This window comes from Cherax quadricarinatus, chromosome 51 (assembly GCF_038502225.1).
Source record: "Cherax quadricarinatus isolate ZL_2023a chromosome 51, ASM3850222v1, whole genome shotgun sequence".
In the NCBI taxonomy this organism is placed as follows: Eukaryota; Metazoa; Arthropoda; class Malacostraca; order Decapoda; family Parastacidae; genus Cherax; species Cherax quadricarinatus.
In genome coordinates this window covers 19,206,066-19,218,619 of record NC_091342.1, presented here as the reverse complement: position 1 = coordinate 19,218,619, position 12,554 = coordinate 19,206,066, and the positions used below count along the sequence as shown (strand labels likewise).

The following is a 12,554-nucleotide window of genomic DNA, read 5'->3' as shown; positions in this document are numbered from 1 at the left end:
GGATGAGCCAAGATAGGTGTGAGCATGTAGGGTGAGCCAAGATAGATGTGAGCATGTAGAGTGAGCCAAGATAGGTGTGAGCATGTAGGGTGAGCCAAGATAGGTGTGAGCATGTAGAGTGAGCCAAGATAGGTGTGAGCATGTAGGGTGAGCCAAGATAGGTGTGAGCATGTAGGGTGAGCCAAGATAGGCGTGAGCATGTAGGGTGATCCAAGATAGATGTGAGCATGTAGGGTGAGCCAAGATAGGTGTGAGCATGTAGGGTGAGCCAAGATAGGTGTGAGCATGTAGGGTGAGCCAAGATAGGTGTGAGCATGTAGGGTGAGCCAAGATAGGTGTGAGCATGTAGGGTGAGCCAAGATAGGTGTGAGCATGTAGGGTGAGCCAAGATAGGTGTGAGCATGTAGGGTGAGCCAAGTTAGGTGTGAGCATGTAGGGTGAGCCAAGATAGGTGTGAGCGTGTAGGGTGAGCCAAGATAGGTGTGAGCATGTAGGGTGAGCCAAGATAGGTGTGAGCATGTAGGGTGAGTCAAGATAGGTGTGAGCATGTAGGGTGAGCTAAGATAGGTGTGAGCATGTAGGATGAGCCAAGATAGGTGTGAACATATAGGGTGAGCCAAGATAGGTGTGAGCATGTAGGGTGAGCCAAGATAGGTGTGAGCATGTAGGGTGAGCCAAGATAGGTGTGAGCATGTAGGGTGAGCCAAGATAGGTGTGAGCATGTAGGGTGAGCCAGTGCTCTCACGTCTGGCTACCGAGCGATACAATCCACGGTAAACAACGCCAAGGAACCCAAATATTGACCCAGCACTCTGCTTACACTGTGTGTGTGTGTGTGTGTGTGTGTGTGTGTGTGTGTGTGTGTGTGTATGTGTGTACTCACCTATTTGTACTCACCTATTTGTGGTTGCAGGGGTCGATTCATAGCTCCTGGCCCCGCCTCTTCGATGATTGCTTCTAGGTCCTCTCTCTCCCTGCCCCATGAGCTTTATCATACCTCGCCTTAAAACTATGTATGGTTCCCGCCTCCACTACGTCACTTTCTAGGCTATTCCACGGCCTGACTACTCTATGACTGAAGAAATACTTCCTAACATCCCTTTGATTCATCCGAGTCTTCAACTTTCAATTGTGACCTCTTGTGTCTGTGTCCCTTCTCTGGAACACCCCGTCTTTGTCCACCTTGTCTATTCCGCGCAGTATTTTATATGTCGTTATCATGTCTCCCCTGACCCTCCTGTCCTCCAGTGTCGTCAGGCCGATTTCCCTCAACCTTTCTTCGTAGGACAATCCCCGTAGCTCTGGGACTAGTCTTGTTGCAAACCTTTGCATTTTCTCTAATTTCTTGACGTGCTTGACTAGGTGTGGATTCCAAACTGGTGCTGCATACTCTAGTATGGGCCTGACGTAAATGGTATACAGAGTCTTGAACGAATCCTTACTGAGGTATCGGAACGCTATCCGTAGGTTTGCCAGGCGCCCGTATGCTGCAGCAGTTATCTGATTGATGTGCGCCTCAGGAGATATGCTCGGTGTTATACTCACCCCCAGATCTTTTTCCTTGAGTGAGGTTTGCAGTCTTTGACCATCTAAACTATATTGTGTCTGCGGTCTTCTTTGCCCTTCCCCAATCTTCATGACTTTGCATTTGGCAGGGTTAAAATCAAGGAGCCAGTTGCTGGACCAGGCTTGTAGCCTGTCCAGGTCTCTTTGTAGTCCTGCCTGATCCTCATCCGATTTGATTCTTCTCATTAACTTCACATCATCTGCAAACAAGGACACTTCTGAGTCTATCCCTTCCGTTATGTCGTTCACATATACTAAGAACAGCACAGGTCCTAGGACTGACCCCTGTGGAACCCCGCTTGTCACAGGCGCCCACTCTGACACCTCGTCACGTACCATGACTCGTTGTTGCCTCCCTGTCAGGTATTCTCTGATCCATTGCAGTGCCTTTCCTGCTATGTGTGCCTGATCCTATAGCTTTTGCAGTAACCTCTTGTGAGGTACTGTGTCGAAGGCCTTCTTGCAGTCCAAAAAAAATGCAGTCGATCCACCCCGCTCTCTCTCTTGTCTTACTTCTGTCACCTTGTCATAAAACTCTAGTAGGTTTGTGACACAGGATTTTCCTTCCCTGAAACCGTGCTGGTTGTCAATTATACACTTGTTTCTTTCCAGGTGCTCCACCACTCTCCTCCTGATGATCTTCTCCATGCATACTATACACGTTAGTGATACAAGTCTGTAGTTTAGTGCCTCATGTCTGTCTCCCTTTTGTGTGTGTGTGTGTGTGTGTGTGTGTGTGTGTGTGTGTGTGTGTGTGTGTGTGTGTGTGTGTGTGTGTGTGTGTGTGTGTGTGTCTGTGTGTGTGTGTGTACTCACCTAATTGTACTCACCTAATTGTGGTTGCAGGAGTCGAGACTCGGCTCCTGGCCCCGCCTCTTCACTGATCGCTACTAGGTCCTCTCTCTCTCTGCTTCCTGAGCTGTATCATACCTCTTCTTAAAACTATGTATGGTTCCTGCCTCCACTACTTCACTTGCTAGGCTATTCCACTTCCTGACAACTCTATGACTGAAGAAATACTTCCTAACGTCCCTGTGACTCGTCTGAGTCTTCAGCTTCCAGTTGTGACCCCTTGTCCCTGTGTCCCCTCTCTGGAACATTCTATCTCTGTCCACTTTGTCTATTCCCCGCAGTATCTTGTATGTCGTTATCATGTCTCCCCTGACCCTTCTGTCCTCCAGTGTCGTCAGTCCGATTTCCCTTAACCTTTCCTCGTACGACATTCCCCTGAGCTCTGGGACTAGCCTTGTTGCAAACCTTTGTACTTTCTCTAACTTCTTGACGTGCTTGACCAGGTGTGGGTTCCAGACTGGTGCTGCATACTCCAGTATGGGCCTAACATACACAGTGTACAGTGTCTTGAACGATTCCTTATTAAGGTATCGGAACGCTATTCTCAGGTTTGCCAGGTGCCCGTATGCTGCAGCAGTTATTTGGTTGATGTGTGCCTCCGGTGATGTGCTCGGTGTTATGGTCACCCCAAGGTCTTTCTCCCTTAGTGAGGTCTGTAGTCTTTGTCCACCTAGCCTATACTCTGTCTGCGGTATTCTTTGCCCCTCCCCAATCTTCATGACTTTGCATTTGGCTGGATTGAATTCGAGAAGCCAGTTACTGGACCACATATCCAGCCTGTCCAGGTCTCTTTGCAGTCCTGCCTCGTCCTCGTCCGATTTAATTCTTCTCATCAACTTCACATCATCTGCGAACAGGGACACTTCAGAGTCTATTCCTTCTATCATGTCGTTCACATATATCAAAAATAGCACTGGTCCTAGAACTGACCCCTGTGGGACCCCGCTCGTAACAGGCGCCCACTGTGATACCTCTTCACGTACCATGACTCGTTGCTGCCTCCCTGTCAGGTATTCCCTGATCCATTGCAGTGCCCTCCCTTTTACATGCGCCTGATCCTCCAGCTTCTGCACTAATCTCTTGTGGGGAACTGTGTCAAAGGCCTTCCTGCAGTCTAGGAAAACGCAATCTACCCACCCCTCTCTCTCGTGTCTTACTTCTGTTACCTTGTCATAAAACTCCAGGAGGTTTGTGATACAAGATTTGCCTTCCATGAACCCATGCTGGTTTTCATTTATAATCTTGTTCCTTTCCAGGTGTTCGACCACTCTCCTCCTGATAATCTTCTCCATGACTTTGCACACAATACATGTCAGAGACACAGGTCTGTAGTTTAGCGCCTCGTTTCTGTTTCCTTTCTTAAATATGGGGACTACATTAGCTGTCTTCCATTTCTCAGGTAGTTGCCCAGTTTCAAGGGACGTGTTGAAGATTGTGGTTAGAGGCACGCACAGCATCTCTGCTGCTCCTTCTCTAAGGACCCATGGGGAGATGTTGTCCGGTCCCATCGCCTTTGAGGTGTCAAGGTCACTTAGGAGCTTCTTCACCTCCTCCTCAGTTGTTCGTATGTCATCCCTCTTGATGTTCCCTTCTGTGCTGTCTTCCCACAGCCCTTCCTGTCTCTACTGTAAACACTTCCTTAAATCTCCTGTTCAGCTCCTCACATACCTCCTGATCATTTCTTGTGAGTTCTCCACCTTCTGTCCTTAATCTGATCACCTGGTCTTTGACTGTTGTCTTCCTCCTGATGTGGCTGTACAACAGTTTCGGGTCAGTCTTGATTCTCGATGCTATGTCATTTTCAAACTGTCGCTGGGCCTCCCTCCTTACCTGTGCATACTCATTCCTGGCTCTGCGACTGATCTCCCTATTTTCGTGTGTTCTCTGCCTTCTGTACTTTTTCCATTCTGTGTGTGTGTGTATGTGTGTGTGTGTGTGTGTGTGTATGTGTGTGCGCGCGCGTGCGTGCGTGTCTGACATACTTCGTTTATAGCTTTAATGTTTTGTCTGTTCGTGCATGAAATCGCTAAATTCGTACTTCATGCGTATGCTGGTGATATGATGCGTTCAGTGTGGTTCTCGGGGGTACAGATGGTCCGTGTGAGCATCAATTCCGAGTGAAGATCACACGGGCCATTCCTCAGCGCCTGGGGAATGAGAAGTAATAAAGCGACCCAGTTCCTTGGATTTTTTGAAAATTTGAAATTAATAAGAAAAAAACATTCACAAGTCATCACATGGAAATTAATATCCCAAATTTCTTCAATAAAAATGACAATTTTGGACATACACAGTCCAAATTAAATGTAATCCCTTCTATCCCTGAAGGAAATAATTCCCTATTAAGGTTCCTAAAGGCAGTTCTTAAATTTACAATTCGTGTGTAAACCTCTCAAAAGTATGCCCCTCAGGAGATATGTTGGGTGTAATGTTTATCTCTAGATCTCTCTCATACAAAGCCTGGAGCCGCTTTCATTCTATGTAATATGCCGGTCGTGTGTTGTCTATTCCAATCTTTATTACTCTGCATTTCCTTTATTCATTACGTTTCACTTCCTGGAACTGAATTTTTGGAGTCACTTGTTGCACCATTCATGATCCCGAGCAGTCCAAGTCTGCCTACAGTCTATTTCCATTGCATCCTCATTAATTATGTATCATCTGTAAACAGTGTGACATTCTGGAGTAGATTTAATCTTTTGCATCCTTTACATACTCGTATTGTAGATATAACGTTGATCTCAAAACCCATCGATCTGTAACACTGCAACACTAACCAACACTCCCCTAACACCGTATGACACCCCCTGAGACTGTACCCAACACCACTAACTTGCCTAACACCCCCTATCACTCTACTAACACTTCCTGGCACTACCCAATACCACCAACACTTACCCAACACCCCCTAACACTTCCTGACACTACCCAATACCACCAACACTTACCCAACACCCCCTAACACTTCCTGACACGACCCAATACCACCAACACTTACCCAACACCCCGTAACACTTTCTGGCACGACCCAATACCACCAACACTTACCCAACATCCCCTAACACTTCCTGACACTCCCCAATATCACCAACACTCACCCAACACCCCTTAACACTTCCTGACACTACCCAATACCACCAATACCACCAACACTTACCCAACACCCCCTAACACTTCCTGACGCGACCCAATACCACCAACACTTACCCGACACCCTCTAACACTTCCTGACACGACCCAATATCACCAACACTCACCCAACACCCCTTAACAATTCCTGACACGACCCAATACCACCGACACTCACCCAACGCCCCTTAACACTTCCTGACACGACCCAATACCATCAACACTTAACCAACACCCCCTTAACACTTCACTAACACTTCATGACACTCCACTAATACTCACCGGCCAAAAAAGTGGACCAAAATAGCGTTGCTAATCTTGATTCAGTCTCATTGAAAAACTAAGAAAAAGAAAGTCTCGCTTATTTTCTTTTTCTTTTAGGGTCGCCTTTGTGTTTTTACTTCCCTTTGTCATAATTCACACGTAAGAGCAGAGGCCTGAGTTGCTCCACTTTTATACTGAATTTAAATTAACTCGGCTTTAGAATACTTAAAGAGATGGAGGGAAGATGAGTGTCGTTGTTAATGCCTTAGATTTGTCGTCATTCGGATTATTACTGAGAGAGAGAGAGAGAGAGAGAGAGAGAGAGAGAGAGAGAGAGAGAGAATGACTTTCGTTGTGGGTGAGGTAAATATAGTCCCTCTTGACAACATAAGAGCAGAGTTGTAATCGGCAACTCCCGACCAGTTTCACTCCTGTCGATCACTGACAAAATGACACCATTTTGTGATTAACACTTCCTTCTTTGTGGTCGTCAATATGACTTCAGAAAAGGTCGCTCTGCAGCTGATGTTAAACGTTTACACCATGTGGCACCAGTCACTGGTGCCTTAGATCGAGTATGACACCAGAGATTCTAGGGGAATGCAGGCACTAGAGTCTCTGGCTCTGCACTACACCTCTTTAGTAAACAGAGTCAAGACAGACCTCTAAGAGTAGTTCTCAATGTGACAGTCCACAAGGCACTTAGTAGGTGATAATGTTCCACAAGGAAATGTGCTTGGTCCAGTTATGGAATGTCTGCTTCAATGACCTTAATCTCATCCCAGGATCCCATGCATATGCAGACGACTGTACTGTGACATTACTTATCCAAAAGGGTAAATACCAGCTGTTCTCAGATACATCAATCACCAGCTTACAACTACTATATCAACCTGGGGAAAACAATGGCAGGTTACATTTGCTTCTGAGAAAACACGAATGATGATGGCTTTTAGGCATCATGATGTTAATACCGGAAGAATGGAAAGAATGAATGGAAGAATGTTAGTACTCTGAGATTAAGTGGATATCCTAGGGGTGAAATGTGGCTCCAAAATGTTTATAAAAATTTACGTGGCAAATCTTTCAAGTAAGACAACCAAAAAACTTACAACACTAAAGCGTATCTCGTACCTGCTCGTCCACAGAGGCTGCAAAACTTTGTACGAGGCACAGGTACGCTCAGATCTTGAGAATACATCACTTCATGGATTGCCTGAGACCCCTGTCTCATCTATAACTTCTGGATTCGACCAGGACCCTGCCTGGTTGGATCCGTCATTTCAGCATAGCCTTCAACACCAGTGAGATGTGGGTGGCCAATACTGTCAAGATACAACACTTGACTCCACTTACCAGACAGTTAAAAGACAGCTTGTATACCACAAGACTGGCAGCAAACAGCAGCTACACTCTGGCTGTACACGTTTCAAGAACATCACTTCATTTGAGATCATTCATTCCTATCTTACAGCTAACACCAGTGGCTCGTGCACCTTCAGCTAACACCAGTGTCTTGTGCACCTACAGCTAACACCAGTGTCTCGTGCACCTGCAGCTAACACCAGTGTCTCGTGCACCTACAGCTAACACCAGTGTCTCGTGCACCTATCAGCTGACACTTACCTGACCAGTACTTTGCCTCTACAAGTTACAACAAGTGTGAGGACAGTAGGGAGAGAACACTGTAGATTTGAACAATGGTGACAACGGTATTGATAGCCTTCTGCACCACCCAACTCAGGGCTGAGCTCACTAGGTGTGTGAGCTACGTAATCATCAAAGCGAGCAGTGGACCCAATTAGGAGCTCGGTAGGTAACTCAGCAGGTGAAGGCAGGTGCTGTGACCATCACAACACCACCCGTTTACAGTGATTACAACCGACTGCCAGACACGAAGTGTAATGAGTAATAAAAGTGTAAGGAACACTTGTCAATGTTGAATAATAATCCACGTGAAGACAAACTCAGAAAATGATTTGGTCTGCATATTTCGACCCCTGCTTGGGTTCTCTTCTGCTGAAGAAGACCCCAACAGGGGGTCGAAATATACAGATAAATTAATTTTCAGTTTATCTCCATGTAGGTTATTGCTGAGCATCAAGTGTAATCACTGCTATACATGCCGACATCAAAAGGTCTTTGCTATGGACACAGACATCAAGAGATCTCTACTTCAGGTGCAGACATCAAGAAATCTCTCTTTTAGCTGCAGACATCGAGAAATCTCTCTCTTTTAGCTGCAGACATCAAGAAGTCTTTGCTACAGACGAAGACATCAAGAGATGTTTAATAAAGGCGTAGATATTAAGAGTCCTCTGCAACAGCTGCAAGAATCAATAAATTTCTGCTACATACGCAGACATCAAGCTGATTCCTAACGCGGTGAAACGTAAACTGAAACCTTCAGGATCAACTGTTGAGAGGTAACGCTGTCCGTCGTCTCAGGTCTGGTAAACAACGCTAAAGCTTCACACAGTTCACACTTCCAGCTGCTCTTAACCTCGCTCTCTAGGCGGAGCTGTCCTGTGTACAGCATTACTATGGCCAACAATCCAACCAATTATAAACTAACTTCTCCGCCTAGTGAGGCTGAGAGTAAACAAGAGCCAAGAGCCGTCTTTAATAATTTTAAACTCAAGAGCCGTTTCTTATGCTGACAATGTTAAATTATTGAAAGCAATTCTGTATGATAGGGATCCCGAGTACTTTTTCAACCTCGAGTCTCCAGCATTCATTCTCTGTATTGGGTTAAAGAGAGAGACTGGTTGATGAAGCGTCTTCATCAATAAAGATACCCAGGTGTTGAACATGTTTCTTAGGGCACACGGTGCCACCTATCTCGAACAGATGATGGCACCTGTCTAGGGAGAAGAGGTTTGGCACACAATGGCACCTTACAGTCATTACTGAGAGAAAATAAACAAAGTTTGACGTCTCTTCTGAAGCTGATATGAAAATGAAGGGAAGAAAGACAGCATAATCAGAGAATCTAGGTACAGAGAACATCTGGACTTTCTGCAACACAACTTTTGTAATTCATACAACTCCGAAAAAAATGACTATGATGACTAATATTATGATCGTTAATTGTACTATTACTGGTATTAATAATACGACCATTACTATTTTTACTACAACTATTACTAATAATAATGCGACTGTTATTACTACGACTACCACTACAACTACTAAAACTACTGTTATCACGACTACTTCTAATACTACAATTACTACTACTACTACTACTACTACTAACTTCCGTCACTACTTCCATCTCTCTGAATGCTTCTATATAAGTATCTCCTCTCTTGTCTCTGTATTAGCTAGATAAATCCCCTGGTGGGCGAAACATCTCTCAACGATAACCAGATATCGCACGTCTTAAGCATAAAGATATTTATCTTCATTAAATCATTATCAACATTAGCTAATAATTTTACGGGGAGAGCACTAAACCCGTAAGGAAAATAAAGTTACTGGAAAGTGTTGAAAATGGTATAATATACCGACAAATTGACGATGTAATCAGTCCATTAACCAAGGCTAGACTGATTACATCATCTTTATTTCATTACTGCTGATTGTTTGGTATATAACTGAAGAAGCCTACTGTGTAGGCGAAACGTTCCATCAATAAAGATATCCAACTGATGCACATGTGTTTTAATCTTCAAAGTTGCTGGAAAAAATAAGATAAATCTGGTGTCTTCAGAATGGGTGAGAGAGAGAGAGAGTACTGACCTGAGAGCGTGGGCTCTGAGTTCCTTGGACTGCTGCACCTCCTCCATGGGCAGCCCACGGAAGGGGGTAAACACCTCCTGTACGTCGGGGTGGGTCTCAAACAACCTGCAAATAACAAGAAATCAATTAGCAGAGCAGCTAATTAGCTCGTCAGGCAGTGATTATGGCTATTGCCTTGTCTATTTTGTTTTTTTGTAACTCAAGAACCATTCTTACTTGTGGGTCAACAGCCACGTTTTTTTTTTTTTTTGATTGAGATCAAAGCCATACTTTTTTGGGGGTCATGAGCCATACTTTCTTTTCTGGTGGGGTTCAATAGCCATAGTTTTCTTAGTAGGGTTCATAAGCCATAGTTTTCTTAGTAGGGTTCATAAGCCATACTTTCTTTCTTGGGGGTCTAGCCATACTTTTTTGAGGGGCCAAGATCCATATTTTCTTTTTTGTGAGGAGTTAAGAACCATATATTTTATAACTAATAAAATAAAAAATTCCTGTTATTAGCTTAAATATTCGTGAGTGTTGCCAGTATTCCCCCACTAGTCAGCCTTTATTAAAATCTGCTGATTATTTTTTTTAATATTTCTGTTCCCAATGGATCTGGGGAAGGAATTTTTTCCAATATATGTAAATATATTTTTTAATATTTTTTTCTCCTCAGGTGGGAACTACTAAGATATATTCACAAGATATCTTATGTAAATATGTTTAGTCTTTTTCATCTGGCAAAGTTATGATTCTTGTTTTAAGTTCAATAGTCTTTTTATGTATTTTTATTAATTCGAGTCTGAGTTAATGATGTAAACAGAGAGATTTCCTGCTCATGCTTTGACACCGACTGAAAGAAAAGAGATTGACGTTGGTAATGAGCAAAGAGAGAAAAGAAAGTAGGTTCAAAGAGGTTTTCAGATATGCCAGTTAATTAGATTTGAGATAACGACAAGGCGCTTAATCCTGTTTCCGTGTCAGGTCAAGTCTCCCTCAGTGATAATTCAAGGTAATGGGTGGAGATAAATCTCTCTCAATGACAATATAATTCAAGTCTGTGAGTTAAGTCAAGTCTCTCGATAGTCTGTCTCAGTCAAGTCAATGCTAATTCTGAATGATAAGAAGCGATACAATGTGTGAGGAATCATGGTCGAATGAGTGAAATCATGGTGGAATGTAGAACAAAATATTCTATGAGCGAGAGTGGCAATAATTGACGACGATTCAATTAAAGAGAAATGAAGGAAGAAAAGTTCAATATTTACAGACTTTCCTCCATAATAGCATTCGGTGTTCCAAACAAGAAAAGTATTAAGAGTTGTACACACTTACCACGGGAGGATAAAACTACCACGAAAGTTGTAACCGATTACACAAGCACTCAGAAAAAATAAAACCACAATAACATAATATTGAAATATAACATATTGGTTAAAAAATTAATCAGACTGGTTTCATTGACTTTACTGAGCATAACCTTCATCCATCACACACGGGGTTAGATACAAGCTCATTAACCTGGTGAAAAAGACACACAAACTTTGTAGAGACGTTTCTCCTATGAACAGAAGACAGAGATGTACAAAAAGATTTATACTGTAGTCAGGTGAGTGGCTGGGTCAGTGAGGTCACTGTGTAGGTATAAACTGCCACATGGGAGGCCCTGCAGTAGACCTACCGATGACCTATTTACGTATGTTGAGGTGTGCTACAGATTTGGCAAAACTGAAAAATACCAAATTCTGTGAAGACATTTGTCTAGTAACCTGTTTAGATCTCAGTATTTCCTAATTTTGTTGTGAACTTGTACTTATGTGCATTACCGTCTGTGTTGTTGATGTGGCAGTTATTTCCCAGGACCAAGGTAATATATTCATTGGATTTAAAGCCGAACGACTGAACAAGCATCATTAAAGCTACATACACCCAGGTCACCTACAGCCAAGAATACTTTAATCAATTAAATACCGATTAAAGTAAACTATGCTTGTACACACACACACACACACACACACACACACACACACACACACACACACACACACACACACCTCCCGTGTACATAAATTGCGTCGAGCAATGTAACTTCACAGTTTTTCTCTATTCATTTTTACTGATAAACAATTATTGATCTTACGGTTCTATATTAATAAAATATGCAGCACACTACTTGCATCTTTAATTTCCAGCACCACTAAAGTGTGTGTGTGTGTGTGTGTGTGTGTGTGTGTGTGTGTGTGTGTGTGTGTGTGTGTGTGTGTGTGGGGTGCCGAATTGGTAAAACTTGCTATTTTGCTTAAATAGCAACGCTCTTCTTGCCGAATAAGGCAAGAGAAAATTTATGTATGCAATAATTTCGCAAAAATCATTCTGAACCTTATGGAAAAAAATATATTTGCATTGTGTTCATTATTAAATTATTGTAAACTTATCTAAAATATATTTAGTTGGATTAAACTAAATTAAATTGCGCTTGTTATAATAAGGTTAAGTAAGTTTTCTAAGGTTATTCTGGAACAAAATCATTATATATCTTCAAATGTGTATAAGATAAAATTTTAGAAAGGACTTAATTTTAAATGAGTTCTTGCTAATTGACCAGTTTTACCTATTCGGCACGACATTATATATATATATATATATATATATATATATATATATATATATATATATATATATATATATATATATATATATATATGGATTTATGAAGGATGAGGTTAATCATAGAATTGATGAAGGAAAAAAAGGTGAGTGGTGCGTTGAGGTATATGTGGAGTCAAAAAACATTATCTACGGAGGCAAAGAAGGGAATGTACGAAAGTATAGTAGTACCAACACTCTTATATGGGTGTGAAGCTTGTGTTGTAAATGCAGCAGCGAGGAGGCGGTTGGAGGCAGTGGAGATGTCCTGTCTAAGAGCAATGTGTGGTGTAAATATTATGCAGAAAATTCGGAGTTTGGAAATTAGGAGAAGGTGTGGAGTTAATAAAAGTATTAGTCAGAGGGCAGAA

The 12,554-nt window shown here is 42.7% G+C and overlaps 1 protein-coding gene across 3 annotated transcripts in view; it reads right to left on the bottom strand.

The window, feature by feature from the left end:
• The window catches only part of glob1 (globin 1), a 307,913-nt gene that overhangs the window by 14,719 nt on the left and 280,640 nt on the right, over positions 1 to 12,554 (bottom strand). For all 3 annotated transcript variants that reach the window (XM_070095922.1, XM_070095920.1, XM_070095921.1), the window contains exon 3: positions 9,556 to 9,660. In XM_070095922.1, the coding sequence (XP_069952023.1) occupies positions 9,556 to 9,660 (105 nt within the window). The remainder of the gene's footprint in view (positions 1 to 9,555; positions 9,661 to 12,554) is intronic.